At 40.1% G+C, this 27,178-nt stretch overlaps 1 protein-coding gene across 5 annotated transcripts in view; it reads left to right on the forward strand.

The window, feature by feature from the left end:
- LOC105690959 (protein groucho-like) overlaps positions 1-27,178 on the forward strand; it is a 49,683-nt gene that overhangs the window by 21,406 nt on the left and 1,099 nt on the right. For 2 of the 5 annotated variants that reach the window (XM_048660398.1, XM_048660399.1), the window contains 10 exons: positions 2,201-2,248; positions 8,183-8,245; positions 8,318-8,404; positions 8,561-8,593; positions 9,754-10,116; positions 24,323-24,376; positions 24,540-24,725; positions 25,728-25,949; positions 26,081-26,148; positions 26,234-27,113. In XM_048660398.1, the coding sequence (XP_048516355.1) occupies positions 2,201-2,248; positions 8,183-8,245; positions 8,318-8,404; positions 8,561-8,593; positions 9,754-10,116; positions 24,323-24,376; positions 24,540-24,725; positions 25,728-25,949; positions 26,081-26,148; positions 26,234-27,113 (2,004 nt within the window). The remainder of the gene's footprint in view (positions 1-2,200; positions 2,249-8,182; positions 8,246-8,317; positions 8,405-8,560; positions 8,594-9,753; positions 10,117-24,322; positions 24,377-24,539; positions 24,726-25,727; positions 25,950-26,080; positions 26,149-26,233; positions 27,114-27,178) is intronic. The other 3 variants (XM_048660401.1, XM_048660400.1, XM_048660402.1) reach the window with 3 other exon arrangements.

The raw sequence follows: 27,178 nt of genomic DNA on the forward strand, positions 1-27,178 counted from the left end.
GAGACGGCGAGAACTATGCACACACACGAGCACACGTACACAGAGAGAGAGAGAGAGAGGGAGCGGGAGAGGGAGAGGGAGAGAAAATATTGTAGAGAATTAAAGGAAGAAGAAGGAGGATGCAAACTGGTGTCAACCGGCGGCTATTATATTATCGCGCTATTCACATTTTCGTCCCACCCCTTTCACGTGGATATGGTTATCTCTGGGAATATAACGTCGACGCGTAAAGTTTAGAGTCCTCAGTTCGGAGGATTGTAACTGCGAAGAAAAAAATGATACAGCAGAAATTTAAAGAAGGTCCAAAAGCTCGGAGTATCCTCCGTCTGATGGCTCGTTTTCGAATGTCGAGAAAAAAAAACACATTGACAATTATAACCACCGAAAGGTCGAGAAACGTGGTTTCTTCCGGTGGTCCGAAGTAGGTCAACTTTGGAGCGTCGCCACTCGTTGGAAAAGCATTCGAAAAATTCTAACAAATTTCGAGACGTTCCTCAAAGATTTCGCAGGATTCTGTTGGAAAATTTCGAAAATATTGAAAAACATGGCGCCCAGGTGCACCGAGGTACAAATTCGCAGCGATGCTGTAATATCCAATGTAAATTCACTTTTTGAAAGTTAACCTACTTCGGTCAACTCCAAAAAAACAACGTTTTTCGACCCTTCGGTGGTCATAAATGACGGTGTGTTTTTTTCGGAAACGGGTCATCAGGCGCGGAATACTCCAAGTTTTTCGAATCTTATTTGAATTTTTGCTTCATCATTTTTTTTTTCGTATAGTTTCACCGTGTCTAATTATGAAATATGTATATAAATTGATATTGTTACGTCCGTGCAGTTTGTGAATAATACGGGTCTGCGCCGATTATGAGATGAGATCGGCGAAGGAATTGAAAGGAAATTTACTCGAGAAATTATGTGGAAATAGTCGCGGAACTTATAGTCGCATTATTTCCCATCCGCACGAAGAAATGTTGAATCCCTTACTCGTTAAAAGTAGATGAAGAAGGATTTATAAGTTACCCGAGTGCCTCATAATAATTCTATAAGTTCAGTCGGATTGAAAGATTTCTATATATTATATCTATCGTGGTTATCAGTTCGTTTCCACACTCCGAGGTATAGGTATATATACATATATCGTATTCTAGATTCTAGTTGTATTTTGTATATTTTAAGCTCACCTGCGATTCAATTATTTCGACTCAATTAGTTCGATTGTTTCTCTTGCCCGCAATTAGATAATTATCGCAGATACACACGTATTCCACGAAATCGATCATTTCCGACGTCACGGAATTTCAGCGTTATTTTTTTCTAGAGTCAGGTCCCTGGTGCGGTGCGATCGAGGGCTTACATTTTCTGAAATGGTATACGTTCACCTCCATTCCGCAAAAAACGACAGCGATCGAAACGACTTAATTTGAAAGGAAAGTCTTTTAAAAGCATCATGTTGCGCCATTACCGCGTAATTTTCAATTTTATCGTACGTTGCACTTTTCCGGTTTTTTTTTATCTCTCCCCGCGCCACGTTATCGCGTGTAACCAAGGAAAATAAGTGGATTCATGGAGACGAAAAATAATAGAAAAAATGAAAGCAAGGAAGGTCGCGAATCGAAACCCTTGTAACCTAAATAATGTTGTATGTATATGCGAAGATCATAGGGAGGCAAGAGTCGGATTACACAACGGGTAACTTTTCCGCCCCTTTTTCAAAGCTCTGCTTATTTTATCTTACGTGTGCACCCGCTTACCGTTAGTTTTGAGTAGGTATATATCTAGTTACACCGATTGCGATATAGATAATTTCCAAAGGGTGTACGTGTAATATGTGTACATACGTGTATGTGTATAGTATGTAAGAATCGCAGGGGAAGAATATTATTTTTGTCAGGGCGGGGGATTTCGTATCTAGTTTCCCCTGCACCAATTTATGTAGTATGTAATACTCTACAACTATATAACGTCGCTCGCGGCTTTGAGAGCAAAAGGTCATTCGGTTCCGGTGTTAAACGGATGTAGATATAGTGAAACAGTTTCTGTCACAGATATTATGGCGGGTATAGATGGAATTCGGAATATATTTATCAAATTTGGATTCTTTTTTCTTCGTTTCACTTTCATGTTCCATGCAGATCGTATTATGTATATCACGAATTAAACAATCGACCGTTGCTGTTTTTAAACTATATTTCTGTTGCAGTACTACGAGATGTCCTATGGCCTAAATGTGGAGATGCACAAGCAGGTAAAACTTCGTTTTCATATTCTCTCATTCGACAAACAATTGTATGTGTTTACCTTTCGACAAACCAAAAAAAGTCACCCTCTTCGATTTTTCCAGCGTTTTTTTTTTCTTTGTTGTTTTTTTTTTTGTTTCTGATTGCGCTTCGTTCGAAACCCTATTGTAATTTTTTTCAAATTTTTTCGTCCAACCTTTTTTTAGTTTTGAATTATCGGAAACTGAAAAACTGAAAACAGCACCGGAATAGATTTTTTTTCGTTTGTTTTGTCAAATTCCTAATGAAACTATGGCCAACGACAAACATTTTTTTCTTTGAAAAAAAGTTGAGAAATTTTTTGTCTTTTTTTTTCCATTTTTTTCCATTTTATTTTCAAAATAAGTCGACAGTAGACATGTTTGAAGAAAGAATCCTTGTGACGTCAAAGAAAGTTTTTTTTTTTCGAAAAAAGCAAAAGAAATTTAAAAAAAAAAGTGAAAAAAACTTCCAAAAATGTTCCGAATGAAGAGCTATGGTGGAAAAAATTGCTGGAAAAATCGAAGTGGGTGAATTTTTTGGTTTGTCGAAATGACGTGGAATTCCCCATGTGTATACATAATATACATATGTACGTACACGTACATATTTAAATAACTTGTCAAACGCACGTTCGTTTCCGAGAAGAAATGTTCTCGTTGAAAACAACAAAATATTCTAACAAAATATGAATACAAAGGGGGCAAATGAATAAAAAATAAATAAAAAATAAATAAAAAATAAATAAAAATTATATAAAATGAAAAAAGAGGCAAACTTTTCACCCTCGCGCGATATCCCGGAACTACATATATAATATCTGCACCGATCCCTGCTTCTTCTTTAGACGTACATACGACTGTGTAGACGTTAAACCATCATCCTTACATAGGCATGCGTATATATGTATACGTCCATAGGTATACAGGTTATATACGTGTATATAAACTACAGAAGCGTTCATTGTGCGTGCGCGAGTACCGCGGCAGTGGCAACCACACGCGTCCTTATACCTATATAGCGAGAACCCTCGTACCACCACCCTTAGGGTAACCCCCTACCGCGTTGATATTCATTACGTGGCGATCATTTCTCACTCTTGTTCTAGGGGTGTTGGCTAATGGGAAATGGTGTGGGGAATATCCTTTACGCCCCTCTTCTACGTCGCCGCGACCCACGCACACACACACACACACACACACAAACGCATACATATATATCACAATGCACCTTAGTGTAGAAAGGGTTTAAGATTGGAAAGAAAAGTGAATGTGATTAATCATGAATATGAAAATTACACGTGCGGCTTATCTGTGAAATCATGTGATTGGAATATATCTCATCTTTATAATTCGGTTGTAGAATTTTTTTCTTGTTTTTTTCGTGGGATACCTCATTTTAGGTAGAAGGTATGAGCAATTAGGGATTTTGAATTTTCCCAATATGTCCAGTACATGCATTTTGTCTCTGGATAAGTCCTTTTTCGGTTTACATGTACGTCTTCCGGAGTTCCAGGTATTTAGATATAAATTAATCAACGTCAAGTCACTCTGTATACGGATCTTTGGTTTTCTAATGCATTCACCGTTTTTTTTTTTCTCTTTTTTTTGTCATTCCGAAATGAAAGGGATTTCCAATTCATAAAAGGAGAAAATCACGCATACAATAAAGGTGCATAATTTGCGACTAGTGATATTACATAGATATATATATCAACGATGTGTAATATATTATTTTGTATAATATATGATGTGTTGCTGCGCAAAGTGTAGTGCTTAGTGCATCACTATATCAAACTAATATACATATATATTATATATATATATACGTACGAGCAGGGGTGCGAGAAGTTGGGATACGTCAGTTCTATATACACACGTATACATATATATTTATAATATACCTATACACATAAAATATATGTATAGGTTAGGTTATATACATAACCTCGTACTTCTATAATCCTTTTCAATTTAATCCTCGAATGAAAACAATGTTCCCTTGCGGCGCTAGAGCTTTTACTTTTTACCCCTCGCGGTCTTTTTCCTTTCTTTCTTTCTTTCTTTCCTTCTTTCATTTTCTCTTTATTTGATTCCTCTGTTTCTTTTGCTCGTTATTCATTTTTTTTCTTTCTTTTTCTTCTGTTCTTCTCGCTCTTATTGTCATTATCATTGTTGTTATGATCACGATGATTATCATCATTATTGTTATTAATATTTTTCATTTTTATTCGGCCCCCTATTTTCGCCGCGCCGCTGGCGTATCTCTACTGCCTTGCAACGTGAACCGAGGCAAATACCAACTGCACCACTACCGCTACCACTTTCTTTAATATATGCCCTCGTCTCTGTATACTTTCGTCCCCTGCGGAGTTTATAGAGAATGTCCACGTCCAGCATGAACGACGGCGTTGCGACCGCCACGCCACACCAGCGCATTCTCACCCTCCGTTCACCCTCTAGCACCACACCATCGCCACCGCCACCGCCACCGCCACCGCTACCATCACCATCACCCTCGCCACTCTACTTACTTCGCTCGCCAGTCAGCTATACTCAAATTTGTCGGTTATGTCCTAGTTCGAAGTTTAACTTAACTCGTAAAATAACCGCGCTATTTCCTACCGATCATTATACACTAGCGTATAGGTCCATACGCTGGTGTGTATATCTTTCGTGTACGAAGGCTAAAGATACACGTATACCTGGAATTGGGTAAACTTGCCTGGCTGGAAATCGGCGATTCCGACAATATTATAACGTGAATTTTTAATACCGAGGACACCGACGCCCGTCGAGCCCAAGTATAGATCTAGGTGTACCATAATATATGCCGATTGTTGGCTTCGATTGTTGGATTGTTAAATTTCGTTAAGTACACATTCGATTTGTATCGTACGGAATTTTACGGATGTATAGATTGACTTTGAATCCCGGTGTTTGCGGAATCTCTATCTTTGTCCTAAGTTTTTCACGTTAATTAGAGGTAAAAGTTTCTCCTTTGTTCTAACAACCTCCGATCCAATGTCCACAAATTTCAAATTCATCTGCTTATTCGGGGTTAATAATTTCGGGAATAACGTGCCAATTGGTTGACCACGAAAAATCGGATCTTCCGTAACACTGACTTCTGAATTTTTTATTTATCATTTGTTTTCGCGCACCGCGCCGCAGAAGCGACGAGTCGACTTTTGCTTCGCTTCATTACGATCCAAAAAAATGGAAAAACAAACCTCGAGCGATTCTGCGGCAGGTAGTGCTCATTACGTGTACGTATGTATATATACTCTTCAGTATACCTATGTATAATATTTGATCGTTTGATTCGTCGCAGACGCCGTTGGTGTGCTCAACGTACACGCGAAACTATCGCGTATCTTAGGTATCCACGGATACAGGTATAATCGTGCAATTAAAAGAGTCCGAAACACGCGAACCGACAATGAGATTAACTTTCCGAAACTGCAATACATCTGTACAAGGCAACGGGAGCACAGGGATAGGACGCTGACCAATTATATAAAATCCATCGCGTTCTCGTTGGGTCCCGTTCTTCGCTCCGGCTCTCCTCGGCCCTCATACCTTCGTCACTCACCGTCCTTTATCTCTCGATTCTCGACCCCCTTCACCCATCCCCCATTCCCCACTCCCGACTCCCGACTCCCGACTCCCCACTCCCCACTCCCCAAACCCTGGATTCGAACCTCCGCGTCCGTATGTACCACACCTATATAGGTATACCTATGCTGTGTCCATACAACCGCGCGTTGGGGTTGCCTCGCTACTATTTTTTCCTATTTTCTTTTTACATTTTTTTCTTTTCTTCCTTTTTCCTTTTATTTATTTATTTTTTTTTTCCTACTTTACCCCTCTTTCACTCACGTCGGCTTCTCTCCTTTTAGTTCTTCTTTTCAATCTCCTCCTTCCTCCTCTCTGTCGCTCTCTCGTTTTCCTCTACGTTTTTTTTTTTTCAATCCCTCTGCCTTGTGCGTACTGCGTTTATTTTTTGTTCCTTCCTTCTTCTGTTTTTTTTTTTTCTTCTCTTCTTTTTGTTTTATTTTTTTTTTTCTTCTCTCCCTCGCTCTCTTCCACGCTCACTCGCACCCGTGACGCGTAGTCGGTCGCCTTCTTTTATTTGCTCCTCCAACGGGCGCGGGGGTTCGAGGGGGGTCGGCGAAGGGCGGGGGGGGGGGGGGGGGGGGGGGGGTGGCAGAGGGAGTTACGGGCGATGACATCGATTTTTTACCCGCTGCTAATCTCAGTGTTGCGTTCCCGCGTGCCGCCCTTCTATATCCGAGGTGGTTGCGGGGGTTCGGGTTGTGGGCATACACATATTTTACACACACGCGCCTACACGTGAATATATGTGAACGTTACATAGCGTTCGTGCGATATGTATGTACCGACACGTACATACGTACGTAACGGTAATGCCGCTGCTGCAACGCGATGCACCCCGTAAATTACAATGAACGGCGAACTTTTACGCTAAAAGATTCGAGTCCGTATTCACGAATCGAATGTATATACATATATACGTATCCGCGTATATATATATACCTACATATTTAGTTCAATTTCTTTAATTATGTGGCATTACTCGTGGATCGATCGCATCATACGATCGAGATTTTCTCGCGATCGTATCTCCTGACGCATGCAGCATCGGTCAAACGCGCGGTGTATACGTCGCGCATGGGCATATATATGTGTGCATGTAATATAGAAATGTCAGGCACACGAGGAGTATGTGTTATAGATGGGTGTGCGATGTCTATAGACACCTGCAGCATCACCTGTCATACGTATACACATAGGTATGGGTTCAGGGATCGAAAGAGGCATGAGAGAAAAATAAATTTTATCGATAACGCGAGAGCGCGACGTTTTCACGAAATACAAAGTCCATTCGTTTCCTGTAGCACACGGCGATCGCGAATCCATGTATTGTCCTATATATATATCTACGTAACCATATATACATATATATATATATATACGACACCTACTACATTCGCGTATATCGCCTCTACTATCGCCCTGCAAGAACTGCCCTTTCAGTCGAATAAATCTTCATCGCTGCATTCCGGGTACGTCCGAATGCTTGAAAATGTTAGATTTATTTGTTCAATTGGGGTTTTCTCTTCTTTTTTTTTTTTGTTTTTTTTTCTCTTCTATTCCCTTCTTTCCATCTCGCCGATTCTAATTCTCGATACTGCGATGAATAATTACTGTATTATACGGTCAACGTTTTTCGTAGTCTAATTTTTTTTTCTTTTCGTTTCTTATATATACGAGGATTTTAACGTGCAGTTTATCACCTTGCGCTGTAATTGAAAATTATTCAAACATGTATGTGTACAGGGTGTCCCATTTTAATTGATCCATTTTCACTGCTCGGAGGAATGAGGTCGTACAAAAAAAGTTCCCGTACAAAAGTTGCGGGGTTCGAAGTGCGGGGAACGGGTATGACGCCATCCAATTTTCTCTCAAGCGTCCTCGTAATGGTCTAATCGGAGTCAACTTAGTCTTTTCAAATGGAACACCATATATATTTCATCCCCTAACCGAAAAGAACGAAAAATTTTTCACAAAAAACATCTGAAATATTTTTCGCCTGTCGAAGTATCGGTTGGATTTCGGGACAACCCCTGATATTTTGGGCGCGAAACTGTGCAGCTTCGCAAGATCTGCACCGAAAAAGAAACAATTTGATAACCTCAAATTTTTCCCTGCTTCGATCAACCCCGCGACTTTTGCACGAAAAAGGTTTTTTTCGCATAACTATACCTATAGATAATCGTCGCGAGTGACGAAAATGGTTCGATTAAAATGAAACGCCCTGTATATATGTGTACGATACGCGCGTATACATATGTATATGTAAGTACTTACGTATCATGGTTGATTTGAATTTAATTGCAGACGGAGATTGCTAAGCGGTTAAATGCGATAATTGCCCAAGTCCTTCCGTTCCTGGCGCAAGAGGTGAGTCTCGTACTTTCTTCCGATTGATAAAACCTTTTACAATCAAATGAGATAACAACACGATAATGATAGCACGGGTTACAGCACCAACAGCAAGTCGCCAACGCCGTGGAACGAGCGAAACAAGTTACGATGAACGAACTCAACGCTATTATTGGGGTGAGTTTGAACTTTCGAAGATATTTCTCCACATCCATAAGTTGGCTTACATTTATCCGAATGTCTGGCATTGTCTAGTCTGTCGACTCGAAATGATATTTTATAACGATTACATGTTATTCAATTTTTTCCTTTTTTTTTTTTCGAACATTTTAGCAACAACAGCAGCAAACCTTGCAGCAAATATTGGTGAGTTTTTTTTTGCTACTCCTTCTTCAACGTTTATTCAATCCTTATCCTTTACATTAGGTATATTCGAAAGGATCTTCGCTCTAATGAAATTAAAATATTTCAATTGGTGCTGGAGATCGCGGGTCCGCGACAAAGGGTAGTACTAGCTCTCGTCTTTTATTAATACTTTCTTTCTTTGTTTTAATTATTATTATAATTTTTTTTGTTGATACAATTTTGCGTTCGCTTCGCGTATGTTTCGACGAATTTTTTGGTTTTTCTGATTACAAATTACGTGGAATATTCTCGTTTCTATCTATTTATCATATTTTTAGGTTTAGGCATACCTACAGGTGTCTACTATATACCGATCTACATTCTTTTCATCATTTTCTATTCTCAATACTTGACAAATAAACGCTCCTTTGTTTCCTCGCTTAAGTCTTCTTGGCACAGGAGCAATAATTTAATTTCGGTCAAGCATCGGCACTCGGCTTAACTGTACGTATAGTACAATACATATGTATACATATATAAGTATATATACACATATACACATCTACTTTCATACCCACTTTATATCTACCGTGCGATATCGTTTCACAAAACGAGGATCCGAGACGGAACAATCCCGAGGGAATTTTAACCAAAGACAAGAGCACAGTCGTCATTAAGCGGGGCCTCCCCTTTCAACTCTAAACGTTCTACAGAATATCGTCGACACCCTCTACATTATGTACGTACCGTACTCTACGTGCACGTAGCCATCTGCAATCCTTATCTTTTTTTTCTTTTTTTGGTTTATTTTTACATTCTCCGCAGCGGTGTACTCGAGAGTGCGAATGACCAACGAAAGAATCTAGAGGAAACACCCTTAAGGTCCAAATTGCTTTCTTTGCTTTTCTAAAAACGGAATGAAAACTTTCAATTTTGGAATAGTTTTAGACGTGCACTTACAGCGAAACAATTGTCTCCTCAAACACTTACTCTCATTCTCAAATTGGGATCTCCAGTGAAAAACGGAGAGGAAAAGAAAGATGAAAACGTGTTTGAAAATTAATCGGATCCTCCGATGGTAAAGAAGAGCAAAAAACAACAACGATACCATCCGTGTCGTACGAACGTACGAGATATTTCGTGGTCAGAATCAATGATGGAACTTTACACTTACGTTTCAGCAACAGTTTCAAGCACAGCAACAGCAACAACCCCACGGCGCGGTGGTCTGCGGGCTTCCCCCAGCGGGACTTCTCGGTTTCGCGGGGGCAGCGGCAGCGGCCGCGGGGGTTCCCCCCCATTTGGCGCCACCCCCGCATCCCGGTGTAGCAGCGGTGGCGGCCGCCGCCGCCCAGGCACAGGCTCTCCTAAAACCCACGGATCTTCAACACAGGGCGACAGCCGAAACACCCGAAGATCGTAAACCCATTCCAATACCGGAAGAACGACTGAGACGATCCGTGTCACCCGGCGAAAAATTTCGCAGCAGAACACCCGACCTGGAGAGCGATCCGAAACGTAGGAAAGAAGAAAAACTCGGACATGTGAGTTTTTATTAATATCAATTCATATTTATGTCTCTCTTCTCACAAGGTTGAAAAAAGGTTAGGCTAGGTTATGTGCCTGTACGCTAAATATCTGTAGAGCAACGAAACTGGACGTACGTATAGGACTAGATAATCGTAATTGTTATTACATACGCTATTCTGCAGAGGTATATTTTTCAAATGTGTCGACTTTGAGTACCGAGGCGATCGTGCGTATTTACGTACTTACCGTATACCTATGTACTTTTTCTCCATGTACGTATAATATACATACGTTCGGGAACGTAGTAAAGAAGCTGCACCGGTCGACGCCGTTGCAGTTGGAAGAGCATAAAAGTTCTGTAAGACGTAACGTCATTGGCTGTTACGGTTATATTTTGTGGCCTACAATAACACCCCCGCGGAAGCGAGCGGAGCTAGAGGGGTGAAATGTCTCGTCCCCTCGCCTATTTTGAAAGACCGCTTTTCATCGGTGTTGGTATGCGGTTTGTGTATATCTCTATGCTGTATCTCTTCGTGCGCATACATATACTATAAGCGGGGAATGGATCCCGCAGCAGTTTCACAGCCGACATTTAATACGCCTTATATTATTCTTCGATCTATAAAGTTTCAACTTTTAACCCTCCTCATAGGTATATAATTTAGAAAAATGGTATAATCTCAATGACCGTATGCGTTTGTGTAGGAATATATCCGCGATGATTAAAATATTCGTTATAATTATAGAAGGAGTTCCACCCTCCCATTTCTCTCTGAATAATTACTAGCAATTGTTCGGAATTCTCGATGATGATTCGATAAAATGGCACGAAAATTGAGGTAAAAAGAAAAACAAACTAAAAAATAAAGAAAAAAGAACACCACTTATTCAAACTTTTACGTAAATGATATACAATACAATACGCTCGTTATCGTTTACGGTTGCGCACGTGCAGCAGCGACAGCAACAGCAACACAGCGGTGCAGATAGCGGCAGGACGTGATCGCTCCATCAGCGTTGAATTTGGATAACACTGGCAAACCGGAAGTTAGCAATTGTTCAACCCCCAGTTGCAATTCCTATGCTTCTATAAGCGCAGCTCCAATGAAACGAATGTTTCAGAACAATAAAACCGTGTTGGTATATGTACGATACATGTACAGTGCGTTTCACTCGACTTACACAGGTGTATATATATACATGTATACTAGGATGTTTTTCAGAAATTTTTTTTTTTTTTTTTTTCTCTCGATGGTGTCGAAAAGTTGAAAGTAGATTTAAAAACAAGAATTTTGACCCCCATTAGAGCCCTTAATATTGATGTTAAGGTTTGCCTCAATCCATTTGTAGTTTTCCCATTTGATTAACACGGGAAATTTTTTTTTTCATTTTTGCATTTTCATTACTTCGGAATGGCTTGTTTCCGCAACATCCCAGTCGAAGGTTTTATAGGAAATTTCACGCTCTAAAAAAAACGTCTGAAGGTCGAGGTTCCTCCGATCAACCGTTTAAAAGATATCTGCGATCAAAAGTAACATCAAGCAAAAATTTCAAATATTTTCCAATAAAATTGCGAAAAAAAAATCATACTTTATATTTGTATTGTTTGTTTTTGTGAAATCAATTGAATTCTGTTAATCTGAGATTTTAAACACCTTTTGCTTTTTTACTCCATACGTAATTCACAAAAAGCACCCTAATGTATACGACTTGCACAGCTGCATCTGTTGCGTAAATTCCTTCATTTCTCATACTTCATTTTCAAACGGGTATATTGACGAATGAGTAGGGATAAAAGCAGCATCGAAAATAAGTTAATTTTTCTTTTTCTTTCCTACAAATATCCCGTCACTCATACCTTTGCCATTGATTCTTCCGCATAACTGTACGTCCTGTGCTCGGAAACGGTCGAATTCTATTCGTACCTAAATACACACACCTACTCCTCGACCCCACACGTATGTACCACCTACGTACGTAGCCTGTCCGTCGTTGCTGTTGGGTGCTGCTGCTGCATGACCGTCGCGAAACACCGGACGAAGTGTATAATTAAAACGGCGTGGAGAATGCGCGCAACTCAGATTAAATTGGATTATTTTTACGATTTCTTTTTTATTTACCTGTGTGTTTTTATTATTTATTCATTAATTTTGTTCTTCTTTTATTTTCATTTGTTTTATTAATCATCTTTTTATTTTGGCTTTTTCGTTTCGTTTTGTTTTGTTTTGTTTTTTTTTCTCTTTTGTGTACCATTTCTTTTCCCTTACTCCGACTTTTTTTGTCACGTCAGTTCTTTTTTTTTTTTTTTTTTTTTTAAATTGGTGCGTGAAATTGTTGTAATCGAATAATTACTGTACGAAAAAGCGGTTTATCTCATTGGAAATTCCGGCCGCATTATTTCCTTATGTATTCGGTATGTATACCTGTGCGTTATCATTCAACCCCGCTCAGCAGAAGTCGAAGAGTTGAAGTTGGGATCGTCGGGTCATCTGTATACCACCACTTTTCAACCTTTTATTTGTCTTTTCCTTTCATTTTCTTCTTTCCCTTTGCCTTTTCTTTTCTCCTTTTTGAGCGCACGTGCCTCTCAAAGTCCCCTGCGTAAAGCGGGGTCGTGTAAGGTGCTGCGGGGAAAAGAGGGGAGATGGTCTCTAATCGAGTTAGGTTCGGTTAGACACGTGTGGTTCTTTTCTTTTCTCCTTTTTTTACCTTATTCAGTTATTTTCTATTTTTTTCTCTACTCTTTTCCTCCTCTGATATACATGTATGTATTTATATATAGAGTCTTTTTTGTTTATCCTCTATATATGCCAGACACGCGTCGACAACTCCGCGGCATCAAGAATTACTTTTATTTTCTTTATCTTCGTTTTCTTAGTTTTTCTAGGCTGCTTCCTTTAATTGCATTTCCTACCGCAATCGTTATTGGAATGATTCCAAACGGTCGGTCCTTTTTTTTCTTCTTTTTTGTGTACAAAAAGAAAAAAAAAAGACTCATGGATTTATGTGAAAACGAATCACCGCGAACGTTGTTGTAGTACTTCTCTGTAGCGATTCCACGAAGAAAACTAAAAAAAAAAAAAAAATTAACTTTCATGTTCGAAAAGTTTGATTATATAATTGAAAGTTATTCGCCACATATGTAATAGAAATAATTAGTTTATCACTGTATTTATGCGGTATAGATTTTAATGAAGATGAAAATGACCGATTAGCGATTGAAGTGAAATTTGACGAGTAGAGATCTCGAAGCGTTCAGCGTGCGGGGAAAAGCTCCGAGTTACTCGATGCGACGAGCAGAAGAAGGTGGGCGTAGTTCGTTGATTTTACTTTTAGGTATATATATACATATATATAGTTCCGGTATGTGCCGGTTTCAGAGAACCGGAGAACAGCGAACGGGGTGGTTACCGGAAATGAGTTCTCGCGTGTCCACGTTGATCTTGAAGCAACCCCTCATCTAGTCGGTAGCGAGATAGAAAGGGACATTTATATATATAGATCTCCGTAAAGAAAGAGGGATAGTTCCGAACCTTCAGGAAAGCATTAATCAACCAGCGCACAATAGTGTAGTACACCGAGTCGCGGAGGAGGCTACGTGGTATACCTGTATATTATTGTACGTCTATCCGTGTGCGTGTACCTATACACACACTACGTAGATGCAGTACGCAGCGATGGGTATAAACGTCTCACGAACAAGGAACATATAGGAAGGGATGAAAGGAAAAATACGTCACGACGACGGTCATCCGCGTTCTCCTTTATTACGAATAAACGTACCCTTTATTTTTGCCTTCCATCTTCCTCGGCCTTCTTTTTTCTTCGTGTTTATTTTCTTTTTCTCGTATAAAACCCTTATTGCTAATTGCATATACATGTAGATCGTGGACGGTATATATGGTATAAGTATATATATCGAACGGCCGCCGAGCCAACTCTAACCGTACGACGTCACTTTTCTTCTTCATTTTCCCTTTTTTCTCTCATTTCCGCGGAGAGTAGGTAGGTAGGTCCTATACGTACATACGTATATGTACATATATATATATATATATATATATATATATATATATATATATATATATATATATATATATATATATATATATATATATATATAGAGACATCTAGCTCGGGGTACAAGAATCGCATCGCTTGTCGCATAAAAACGTTTTCAGAGGCTTTTCAGCGCGGTAAGGCCACCGCGGATCCTGGCAGAGGTGGAGGAGGAGAGGAGGATGGGTCGGTTGAATTTTTCATCTGACCACGTCGAACCAATTAAAGCGGACCACCGCCGTGCCACCACCTCCGCCGCCCCTCGGTCCCTCGCTCCTCGCCATTTCCAACTCCTCTCTCATTTTTTTTCCTCGCTTTTCCCTCCTCTTCGCTCGCTCTCTCTGTATTTCCTCCGCCGACCGTTTCCCCCCCCTCCCCCTCCCCCTTCTCCTCCCTTATTCTCTTCGCCCACACCTCTCTCCTCGCTTTCCTCTCTCTATCCACTCTTTCTCACCCCATCGCCATCTCTCGCAACTCGTTGGATTTTTTCGCGTCACGAGGCGGTGTAATTTATTTGGCCGAGCTTCGCGGGGGCGGAATGGAGGCTGCAGGGTTCTACCGTACTCTCTACTGGGATGGGAACCTGGTTACGATGGAATGAGAGGCGGAGGTAGGATGAGAAGAGGGAGAAAAATGGCGTGAGGCGAGGCGACCCAGCGGGTGAGAATATAGAGTCGGGGATTGGTTTGAGTTTATTTTGCGAGACCTATTGCTCGTCAATGTCCACCGCGGCGATTCCCGTTGCATATAGGACCCCCCCCCCGCGCCGCTGCTACTGCTGCAACTAAAACATGCGCAGGTATGGAATACCTAGGATATTGAAAACTTCAGGACCATCGATGGATTTGTCACCAACTGACTTTCGCGTTATAACTTCTACAATTTTTTTAACGCCTAAAATCCGTTCGGCAACTTTATTTCCCCCCTTCCTTCCTTTTTCTTTTCTGAGAATTTTTTTTTTCGTTCGTTCAATTTTTTAATATTTTTCGTCGACAAATAATTTCATGCTTTTTTCCGTTATTTTTTCTCGATATTTTCGTTTTTATTTGTTATTACACATAGTTATATTGAATGCCTTTTTTCGTTTTCTTTCTTTTTTCAGTTTTTCTGTTCTCGTCCGCTCGTTCGACGTTCCTTGTATATTTTTATTCGTCGATTTTTCTTCTCCTTTTTTCTCTCATTGAGAAAATTTCGATGGATTTCTTTTGTTCCTTCACAGCCTCGTTTACTACTCCCTTCGGACGATGCACTTTAATTTTAGAATTTAATTTCCACACTTTTCGACGGGTCGAAATGTGTGTGAGAACGAAAAAAAAAATAAAATAAAATAAACAAAGAAAAGAAGTCTGTAGATTTAGCGGAATGAAAATTAAGTGCGAAAAAGAAGTCAATAAATTGAAATATGAAGGAGATAAAGGAAACGATTACCTAACGAAAATTTTACGCAGGGACTAAGAAATATGAGAAGAGAAGAGAAAATTTGGCAAAGAACTGCTACGGATTCGATTCATCTACCTACTGTATATCAAGGGATTCAACAGTTGATGCGAATAACTCAAGGGGAGAAGCGCTGATCATCACATTGAATCCGATTATGAGAAAAAAAAAAAAAAAAAAAAGAAAAAGGAAACATAGAAGTACCTGTCGAAATGTATTTGAAATCGAATATATTACAGGTAATTCAGTAACAATGTACTACATACGCCGTCATAATACTTACGCTGTGCGACTTAATGAATAAAATTCATGTTCCGCGGACGTTATCTTCTTTTAGAAATTATTTGTAGAATCGCAACGATTCATGTATAAATATAGATATGAGGAAATGGAAGAATAAAAATTGTGAAAAGAAGATATAATAATTTAAAAACTAATTGTAAGTAAAAAATGTCGCTTCACCGCCAGTTGTCATGGTTTTGATAAACTCCTAAGACTGTATGTACGGTAATATATCTAACGACAATTTAAAGTCGGAGATAGAAGTAAAAGGGAAGAAAAAAACAAAAAAAAAAAAAAGCAAAGTAAAAAGAACGGGGACGACGACGAAGAAAAAGTTGAAAATTCCAAGAGATCTGCGCGCATAAAAGCTCCGTTCCGTATAACGAACGAGGGGAAGATTCTCCGATGTGAAAGTAAATAACAATAACAACAGCGATAATAAAAATTGAAAAAAAAAGAGAACCCGCTGTATGATGATGATGATGATGATAATAATAATAATAATGATAAATATGAATAACAAAGGAACAAACGACAACGATCGGCGGACTAACCTATGTTTATATAAGCATAGGGATTAAAATGGTACGCCTCTTCTGTCCAAATGATCGATACTTTTGTCGGGAGTTTATCCCCTTCTTTTTTTTTTTTTTACACGCATGCATTACGTACGTACCTATAGATACGACACAAAACCACACGCGGCTAAATACGGTTGTAACATTATGTGAAAATGACGCGTCCGGTACGTCACCTACCCAACGGTCGATTCGCGTTATATTGTTTCGGATCAGATAAGATAGAAATGGCCTCTCCCCCACGGGGCCGACAAAGAACACCCGACGTTAATCGATCCTCGGAACTTTTGAATGAAATTTCCGTTGATATCCATCCTCATTTTGTGCGCAAAACTCGCCGTCTATCTCATTCTTTTTGCAACGATCCATCGAAAAAGAAATTGAATAATTGAACGTATCGCCCGAGAATGACATCCCAGTTTTTTTTATCAATCGGATCGTCGTATTCGTATATATAGCGTATGATATATTAATTTTAGCACGAGATAGCCGGTTGGGGATATGATTTGAATGACCTATTAGAGGTTCTTCGTTTCCGTCTGTGTTGGGCATATTGTATATGTATATAAAAGTTTCAGATTTAACTACCGCGCGCAACTTTCTTTCTTCTCATTTCGTTCCTCTCCCACTCTTTCTGCCTCGTTACGGAGGGACTTCCGATGGCTCGGGGGATAATACCTACATATATAATGAGTCATTATACCTGTATACGTGGTTTAAACGCGAATTATGAATGCACCGTATACATTTACACTGATTCCGAATTTACGAACATCAATTCGTCAATTAATCATGGTTAGGTTACGTTTCGGTATCCACTGTCGTCTAAAATATACATGAAAATTGGAGCATTGTACTTGTACGATCGTAAATATTCGATGTTCCGGCAAAAAAATGTTGAAAATCATACCGATTATATAAGTCATACTTCAAATTGAACTTTGCTCGGAAAATTTTCAACTTTCACTTCAATTTGATTTTGTTTTTCATCGGGGGTGGGGGGGTGGGGTGATACCTGGCAGAGATGACTTTCCGTAAAAAATTACATTAAAATAAATTTTTCATCACCACCGGTAGCTGGGCGTAATTCACAAAAATTAGTACATCAAAAGAAACGAAAAAAAAAGAAAAAAAACGATTTTCTAACCTCTTGTAAGCGAGGTGCGCAACGCATTTCCGGTTTTCATTCCTCCGTAGATATTTGTTCGAATTAGTTAATTTGCATGCGATCGACGAACGCCGTGAATGATCGAAGACCACTCCATATGTACGTTTTCTACCGCGATGACATACGATAATCGTAATACGCTACATATACATAGCTGCAGCTACGGAGTAGAGGTATGATTGCTCTATACTTAGGTTCAATTACAATGTCACATTTCGCTTGTGGTGGTCTTGCTAGAAATTAACTGCAAAACTCCAGACGAGCTGACTCACTTCGGTTCGTGCAGAGATAACACCCAGTTTTTCATATAGGTATACATGTATACATGTTACGTCAATTGTGTTGAGCACAAATTCATATTTTGGCCAAACTTTGACCGCTGAGAACAGCGCGTATCACGTAGAAAGTACATAATTTGAGCGTCCGATGTTTTGATGGATTCTATTGACGAATCTTATTCACGTGATATAGACGGTAATCTAGAAATATGTGAAAACGTGGGTGGTATATAGATGCCGCTGTACAGTTTGTACATGTGCGCATAGGTATACATACGATCAATTCGTTGGATTTTCGTCGCTGCCCAAATAATACCGTCGCGCGTCGTCGTCGACGGCGCGGTAGCCCAACCATGTATGTACATAAAATGTATATACCACCGAGCTACATACCATAGTACATAGATGTATACACATGGCATATATATATATATACATGTATGTATGTATGTATGAAGTATATGTATATACGTACAGACGCGGTACACATGTGTACGAGAGGTATATATAGGTGTAGAAGGAGCGTAATGTGTATAGCAAAGCAAGAAGCAGCGGTAGAAAGGGTGTAGCGGTGTAGGAGAATTTAAAGTCCAACTGGAAGTCTAGTCGCGATCGGGGCTGCCGGTATGGACGAATGAGAAGCCGTCTATAGAGGAAATACGGAATACGCGGTTGCAAGTGTATCTGCGAGGGGTTGGTGTGATGACAAAACATTCGCTCTGAGTTTCCGCGGGGTACGGAGGGTGAAAATGGGGTATAGGGTGGAAAACGTTGGCGAAAGAGGACGGGCGGTGGGTATAGAGGAGGAAAATGGTGAGTCGGGCGTAGGTATAGGTATAGGTATAGGTATAGGTATAGGAGTCGGGGGTGGCTCGTCGAGAGTTGGGGGCGTGGGGCGAGGCGAGGTTTATATCCATCATTTTGTATTTCTCGCAGACATAAAAATCTATACCATCCCAGAGCATCCAAACCCTGCCATCGTCCACCACCCCTTCCTCCCTCCTCCCCGTTCCACCCTTCGAGACCCCCCTCCAGTGCCACCTTCCTCGGGACAGGGGTGCAAATATCGTATTTATTGTATGACGGTGCCGCGTATCGCCTCATATATCATAAAACGACATTTTCTTTTCTTTTTTTTTTTACACCTTTTTATTATTATCACTGTTATCATCGTTTCCTTTTTTCTTCATCGTCACCATATTTTTATACTTATATTTGTGTGTTTATTTATTTATTCATTCATTTATTTATTTATTTGTTCGAGTGTCTTCGTTTTTACATCATTATTATTATTTTTATAAGCATTTTTTTTTTGGTTTTTCATTTTTATTCATACCTCGTATATCTTCGGTCTGTTCGATTCGCAAAAATACACCGTATCTACTATATATCTCGTGATATCCTATAAGATATACAGAGCAGAGAGGGGGTTGAAGAGCGAGAGCGAGAACGAGATAGAGAGAGACGTAGAGAGAGAGAGAGAGAGAGAGAGAGAGAGAGGGGTAGGGGTTTATACCGGAGAGGAATCTAGATTGGAAGAGATAGAGGAGAGAGAGCCGGATGCGGGGTGACGCGACGGTTTCAAGATAGCTACACCGAGTTCTCTTCTTCTCTTCGTCTCTGTTGCTCTATACCGCCGACGGTGTATTGCTCGTGTTGCTGTTACTGTCGCTGCTCCGGGATTGAGGGGACAACATGGCACCCGCGGTGCGCGAAGTGAACCAGCTAGAGTAAATAACACGTATATAGCAGATACCGTTATCTTTTATTGATTTTAAGGGCTTGATGCCGATAAATGATTTCCCCATACCATCTGTATACCTGCGTGTATATGGTCGGAACCGTATCTCGGTACTTTATTCTCATCCCATACTTTGATTAATAATTCTTGTCGTACCTACTCCACATCTTTATTTCACATGCTAATGCCTGTATGGACAAACTCTCATACCATACGTACGGAAACGTTCTCACTTGCTATCTCCATCTCTTCTTACTCTGTACACCTACGTCTCCGTATCAAGATGTACCTAATCGATCGCTACACGCGCTTTTACATACCTATATACACGTCACCTATTCATCCATTTTCGGTTTCTTTATATCGCAGTAATATAATTTGTCCGTTACTTTCACTCTCTGATTGTTGATTTGTTTGAAGTTTTTTTTTTTTTTGTTTTTTTCCTTTCATTTATTATAGTTATTTTTACCTGCTCGCAGAGTTACGTTACATATAATTGAATCCCGGTGATGTGATAACGAAGAAAAAACTTCTTCCCTTTCTGTGTATACATTTATTCAGTAGTGTAATGTAAGTGAAGACATGAGAAGGAAATGGAGACGGGGGGGTAAGCCGGTATACCTAGGTATATTTCGTTCTCTGCGTGCCGGAAACGATAACTCGAAACGTTTTTGTATTTACGCTCGCTGTTTCCTGGGAGTTATTATTACTACAAACTATAACAGTATTATCGAATAGAATTTTGTTGTACTATTATATTTTCTGAGGAAAATTTCAGAAAATTTTCGCTCCGTTACAGCAATATCACATTTCCTGGTGCGTATCTACTGCTTTTTCATTTCCTCAATATTACATCCGGTTCTCAGATTATACTTTTTATTTTTATACTCAATAGTTAATTTTCATTCCATTTTATTCAGCAATTTTTTTTCTCGTCAATACGGTGAAAAATAGATAAAGAAAAAGAAGACATTTATAGATTCATGTACACGTATACGTGTGTGCGTGCATTAGATCGTTATCGCGTATCGGAACAATGCTCCTTCACATCGCGAGGACGTTGTTGGGCTAAATTTTTCTAGCTCTACGTCGCATCGGATGCTGTTGGATACGACGATGACGTCGTTGTAGGAAAACGGTTATTACTAGCCGAAGTGAATGGTGCCGTTGGGGTGGTTAGCGGCGGGCGGTCGGGTGGCGGGGGGGAGGGAGGGGGGGAGGTAAGGTCGATCAAGCGAGTAGCAAATGGCGACCAACACCTTCTCGGCCTGTACGTCAATGATCGCAAGAAGAAATGAGGCACACACAGAGCCGGTTTAAGAGTGCAGACGATTCGCCACTTCATCCGGATATTTTTCTACATCATCCGCAACTATGTATATTATCGTATTTTAACTACGGCCTGACGATGCGTTAATTTTCTTCCATGCTTTCGCGTCTTTCATTTCTGAATTTTTGCTCTGAAGAAAAAATGAAAAATGAAAAATGGAAGATGAAAAGTAACGCAGCAGAATTATACACGGGTATCGTCGTGTCTATACGTACAATAATGAAAGGTTATAATACTTTTGATTGATATTCTCGTGCTCGCGATTAAATTGGTCGATTCTCTTTGATTGGTTCACCGTGAAACAATAGCTATGTATGAATATCTGTAATGCACAGAGAACACGGCAAACCCATCGTAGGTACGTACACACATACATATACCTACGGAGTGAAGAGTACGGAAATCATTTCTCCCTTTCGCCCCCTACACAGATAAAATACAGAAGAAACGGAGATACAAACGAATACGTGTACACAGGGGTCGCTTATTTCAACGAGGTCTCTGTGCGGTGTGCGTAACAGAAGCGGGTACATTACGCAGGTAAACCCAAAGGAAGGAAGAAGAGGGCAAAAACAAAAAAAAAAAAAGAAAAAAGAAAAAAGAAAAAAAAAAAAGAAAAGGAAAAGAGGAAGGGGAAGGGGAAAGAAAACGAGTCAACGAAAAGAAAGAAAAAAAATTAGAGGATTCTTGAGGCGGAGTTGGGTCGGGGGAGTTCGGGTAAAAGAGGCGACAGTGGAGGATGAGGATGAGGATGAGGATGAGAATGTAGGGTGAGGTATGAGGGCGGTTGGAGAAAAGGGAAGAGAAGGAAAAGTACCCACTGCCAAAGGTGGCGAGGGAGGAGGAGGAGGAAGGAGAGCGGCGGGGAAGTGAGGAGAAAGTAAAGGAAGAAGGAGGAGGAGAAAATAGAGCGGGAGTGGGTGGCCAAATAATAGAGCTGCCCTTAATACCGGCGTCTGCCGGAACATTGGAATGAGCGAAGCTGAAGGTAGGAGCTTTTCGAGGGGTTGGGGAAATGGAATAGAAGGGATGATAACATTTGTATCATATTTAACGCTAGGACGAGCAGGTTAACGGGTGGAAGACACCCACACCTCCCACGCCAACCCCCTTCTCTCCCCATTCGTTTTCTCTTCACCCTGCAATGCTACTGAAATCAATACTACCACAGGTTTGTGTTTACGTAAGTTGCCGATGTAAATTTATTATCAGCCCCGTCCCTGCAGGGCGGAAAGCTACGGGGTGACAATCGTGGTGTATACGCGTGTATTTACATATATATATATATATGTATGTGTAAGGAATGGGCGAACCCTCGTTGGCGACTCTTATTAATAAATACCGTCGAACAAGTTGTCGAGGAAACGCGTGCAAATCGTATTTGACGTAATTTTATTTCGAACTCTCGTCGCAAAAAGGTATAATATTCCCCGGCGAAGTCAAGTAACTTTACTCAATATTAAAAAACCGTGCATGTGTATCGATGTGTACGTAGCTGAACACACATTATTAGCATTCCACACAAGAGTATATATATATATATATATACGAGTTCCACACTCGCTCCGCGTGTCTTCTTAAAGGGTGAACGACTGAGGGGACGCGAAACTCCAACGCCTCGTGATAAGTCTGAGGTAAAAGAACGAAGATAAGAAAATTAATGATCGTATTCATGTGCGGGCGGTGATGAAAACATCCGCGAACAAAATAATATCCGAAAACCGTTGATTTCCCAGCGATGGTATTATAACGTGAAGCAAATTGGTGATATTATAGGTACGTACGTATAGAGATACGAGACGTCGCGGCGTAATACCTTTTACCCTCGTTTCGGTAATATCACATTTCACAAGCACTGCAGTTCGGATTTATGTGCAAAGCGTTTCGATGTAAACTTGTGCGCGAGGCTGCGCGCGACTTTACGGTACCGAGTTTGATCATTATATTGCACAGAATCTAGACGGTTCACTGTGAGTGGGTATCCAGTGTTCTGAAAATGACGGAACATTAATAACACGATATACTTTTTAAACTGAAAGAATAAAGAACAATAAGAAAGAAAAAATAACTTGAAGAATAATAACTTATCGTTTCGTCCGATCGAACTCTTCGCGATCTTTTGAATTATACGGTAGGAACGGATCTTCTTGGAATATTAGGTATACATATATATATATATGTCACATAGGTATACATACTTCTGACCTTAGTTTAGACGTTTGACACGTTCTCAATTTGAACTCTGATAAATGGTCAACTTTAATTTGCATAGTGAATTGATCGATCGCGTTCGCGAAATATGCAATTAAGCTCATTAAAAAAAAAGTGGATGTATGTATATGTATACAACTCGAACTACATAACGTTGTTAGTCATAAAAACGTACCCATTTAGAAAAAAGAAAGAACATGCGCAACCATTCCGACGATATATCGAACATTTACTTCAGGTGCACCTAATATACATACACGTATACTGTACACTTTGCTTATTCCATGTATTTACTCGTTGATGCGTCTAAGTAGTTCTCTTCTCGCACTTCATCGCTACATACCATGTGAGTCTATAATCGGTGTAAAATATAAGATATGCAGCGTGAATTCTCCCGCGGTTTTTCGAATTTACAATCTTTATTGCTGCCGTTGCGCTATCAGGTTTAGAAGGGGGGGGGGGGGGGCAAGGATAAAAAATCCTGTATCTTCTTGCGCGATATTATATCCATATAGGCGTTTGATTATTTTTTTCTCGAAGGTAAAAGAATTCAGATCACACATATAAGCGACACGTTCAGACGATCTAACGATATTGTATGTAATATTGTTGATCAAATTAATTAGAGCGTATTGTTAAATTTCTTATTTTCTCCTTTCATTTTTTCTCGTTTTTGTTCAAGTAAAATGTTATGGCTTAATCGACGCTAGTTTCTGGTTTGTGAGTATTACGTGTATATTGATTACAATCGGAGCGCCCCTTCTTCATATATGGGTAGAAATTATCACGTGAGTTAGCGTCGATTGACCGTAATTCCTCTTCTCTGTGACTGGATAAACAGCTGTCATTGTTTTATTCACAACGTATTCTTTACGGGATAACGAACGCTCGAGCGAACGTGCGCGTATGTCCGTGGTAGTTGCTCTTCATATATACGTACACGTGCATACCGCAATTACACGTATATGTATGTGTAATACACGTGTAGGTATGTAAATAATATATTTATGCGAGTAAAGACGAAAATTCCTTTGTCCCTACGAGTGACGCGGTAGAGAAGCGAATATATGATTTGAGTTTCTCTTCTCCTCACAAAATATCAAACCCGTTATTTTTTTTTTTTTTTTGGGTTTCAGGAAAGCGATGGTGAAAAAAGTGACCAAGACCTGGTAGTAGACGTGGCCAATGAGGTATGCTGCTTTACTTTCCTAATTCTTTTTTTTTTTTTTCTTCCTCTCTTTGTCGTTGTTAATACTATACTATAGGAGTCGAACCAGATACAATATTCTTAGAAAATGAAGAATTCAGAAGCGTTCGAGGTATAAAAATACTAAATTCATGCCAATTTACAAGGAACCTGTATCACCTCACGCCAATGGGGAACACGCAGACCCACGCGAGAATGGAACTATGGATAAACATGGGGCCCCAGGTCCCGGCGGGGGGCCTTCTTCCGGGACCGCATCCGTCAAGGACAGGCCCCCCTCTAGGAGTGGCAGCTCTTCAGCGCGAAGTACTCCCTCTCTGAAAAGTAAAGATGTAAGATCTTGCGGAGAGCAAGTTCAAATTGGCTTAATTACTTTCATGTTTTCTTGTTTAATTGGTGTGTCTTGACTAGAATTTTTAAATTAAGTGTACACACTTCGTACGTAACGATACTCGACGAAGCACGCAACGTTGATTATATACCTATAGAATCGCTCGTACATATGTGTATATAATATCGTCCCCTTTCTGCGTCAATCTCAACTCCATTTTTTTAAATTGATATTATTAGCGAAAAATCCTGTAGAGTACTTTTTTCATGAAAAACCCAATTTCAAACGTCGATATGGTAAACAGAATTCTTTAAAACACTCATCATTTTTCTCATATCTACATGCGTCCCATGCGATATGTACAAAAATCAAGTGTCTACTGTAAGGTTTCGTCGCTTTTCGAGATTGTCCAAGATTCTTACTACCGGCAGCTTCTAAATAAATTCATAAACTGATGTTAGCTATAAGAATTCCATTGTTTTTCAGTCCTACGATTCTTGTGATAAAATTCATATATGTTTTTCTTGTTTCCTGTAAAATTAAATTTTTGTAGTTCAGTGGTTAATGCAGAAGAGGGACGATATGTACATATTCGTTTTCTTCTTTTTTTTGTTGTTGTATTCTATTATTTTTTCGACCAATAATAACGAAGATAATTCGTGTGTATAATATCGGAATTTCTGTGAATATTTAAATTCGAACTTGGTCTACCTCTCTATGCTACTTTTAAGTCTGTAGGATAAAATAGATGTATTTTGCTATCATCTTAGTCCTGCGTTATATGTATGAATTTCAACCATGGGATTTGAAGAGAAAAACATGCGTACTCCAGATCAATGAAACGTACATATCTACATCTTTTTCTCTTTACTGTTTCTATTTTCTTCACTCACTCGATCACTACGGTCATCATCTCTGTCATGAGTCCGGATAGTTTTTTTCCACTATCCGGGCCGAGAAACAATTATCGTTATATGTATATGTGTTCTTTGTAAATAAATAGATCGACAAACCGGGCACACCTGGGGTAGGAGCGAGGGGATCTCGCAGCTGTACTCCAACTATGGGGGGCATTCCTGGGCCACTGGCCCCACGGGGTTATCATCCCCCATCATCGCAGCAGCAAACCCCACCTCAGGGCTATCAGGGCTTGCCCTCCCGCGGCAATGAGCCACCCCAATCTCCTTCATCTTACAACAACTTGCCTTACGCGCGACCACCAATGGTAAATTTAACTACATCATTCATCACCGTACATCACATACCCTGTTTGGAATCTTCCCTCACCTATTCAAACGTTCTTTTGGAAGAAGTATTCTCGTCGAAACAATGAATTGTACATTATTCTCTCTTCAGCTCGGATTTGACGGACATGTTAGAATACCTTCCACTAATGGACTGAGTAACGTTCCTGGTGGCAAACCGTGAGTATTGTCATTTATTTATTTTGACGGTAAAATTTCTAACGATTTTATGTATCATTATAATTTTTCGACCTGTACATTGCAGCGCGTATTCCTTTCATATGGACGGAGAGGGCCAACTACAACCTGTGCCTTTTCCAACGGATGCATTGATTGGTCCTGGAATCCCTAGGCATGCGAGGCAAATCAACACTTTGACCCATGGAGAGGTAGTTTGTGCGGTGACCATATCTAATCCTACAAAATACGTCTACACTGGGGGAAAAGGCTGTGTAAAAGTTTGGGACATTGGTCAAGGTGGAAACGGCAGTATTAAACCTGTGTCGCAGCTCGACTGTTTACAAAGAGATAACTACATTCGATCAGTAAAACTACTGCCTGACGGACGTACCCTGATAGTCGGCGGGGAAGCGAGTCAACTAAGTATTTGGGACTTGGCGAGTCCAACGCCGCGGATCAAAGCCGAGCTCACTTCGTCTGCGCCAGCGTGTTATGCCCTAGCAATTTCGCCCGATTCAAAAGTCTGCTTCAGTTGTTGTAGTGATGGAAATATTGCTGTTTGGGATCTGCACAATCAGACTTTGGTCAGGCAGTTTCAGGGTCATACCGATGGTGCTTCTTGCATTGATATATCAGCTGATGGAACCAAATTGTGGACGGGAGGACTGGATAATACCGTTAGATCCTGGGATTTGAGAGAAGGTAGACAGCTGCAGCAGCATGACTTTACGTCGCAGATATTTTCTTTAGGTTATTGTCCTACTGGAGAGTGGCTTGCCGTTGGAATGGAAAACTCTAATGTTGAGGTACTCCATGCAACGAAACCTGACAAATATCAGTTGCATCTTCACGAGTCCTGCGTTCTTTCATTGCGGTTTGCCTCTTGTGGCAAATGGTTTGTGTCTACCGGAAAGGATAATTTACTCAATGCATGGCGCACACCTTACGGAGCATCCATATTCCAAGTAGGTTGATCAAATGTCCTATGTTTCATTTTGGCCGGCTTAACAACAGATTCGATATGGTTGTT

Source organism: Athalia rosae, chromosome 1 (genome assembly GCF_917208135.1).
Source record: "Athalia rosae chromosome 1, iyAthRosa1.1, whole genome shotgun sequence".
NCBI lineage: Eukaryota > Metazoa > Arthropoda > Insecta > Hymenoptera > Athaliidae > Athalia > Athalia rosae.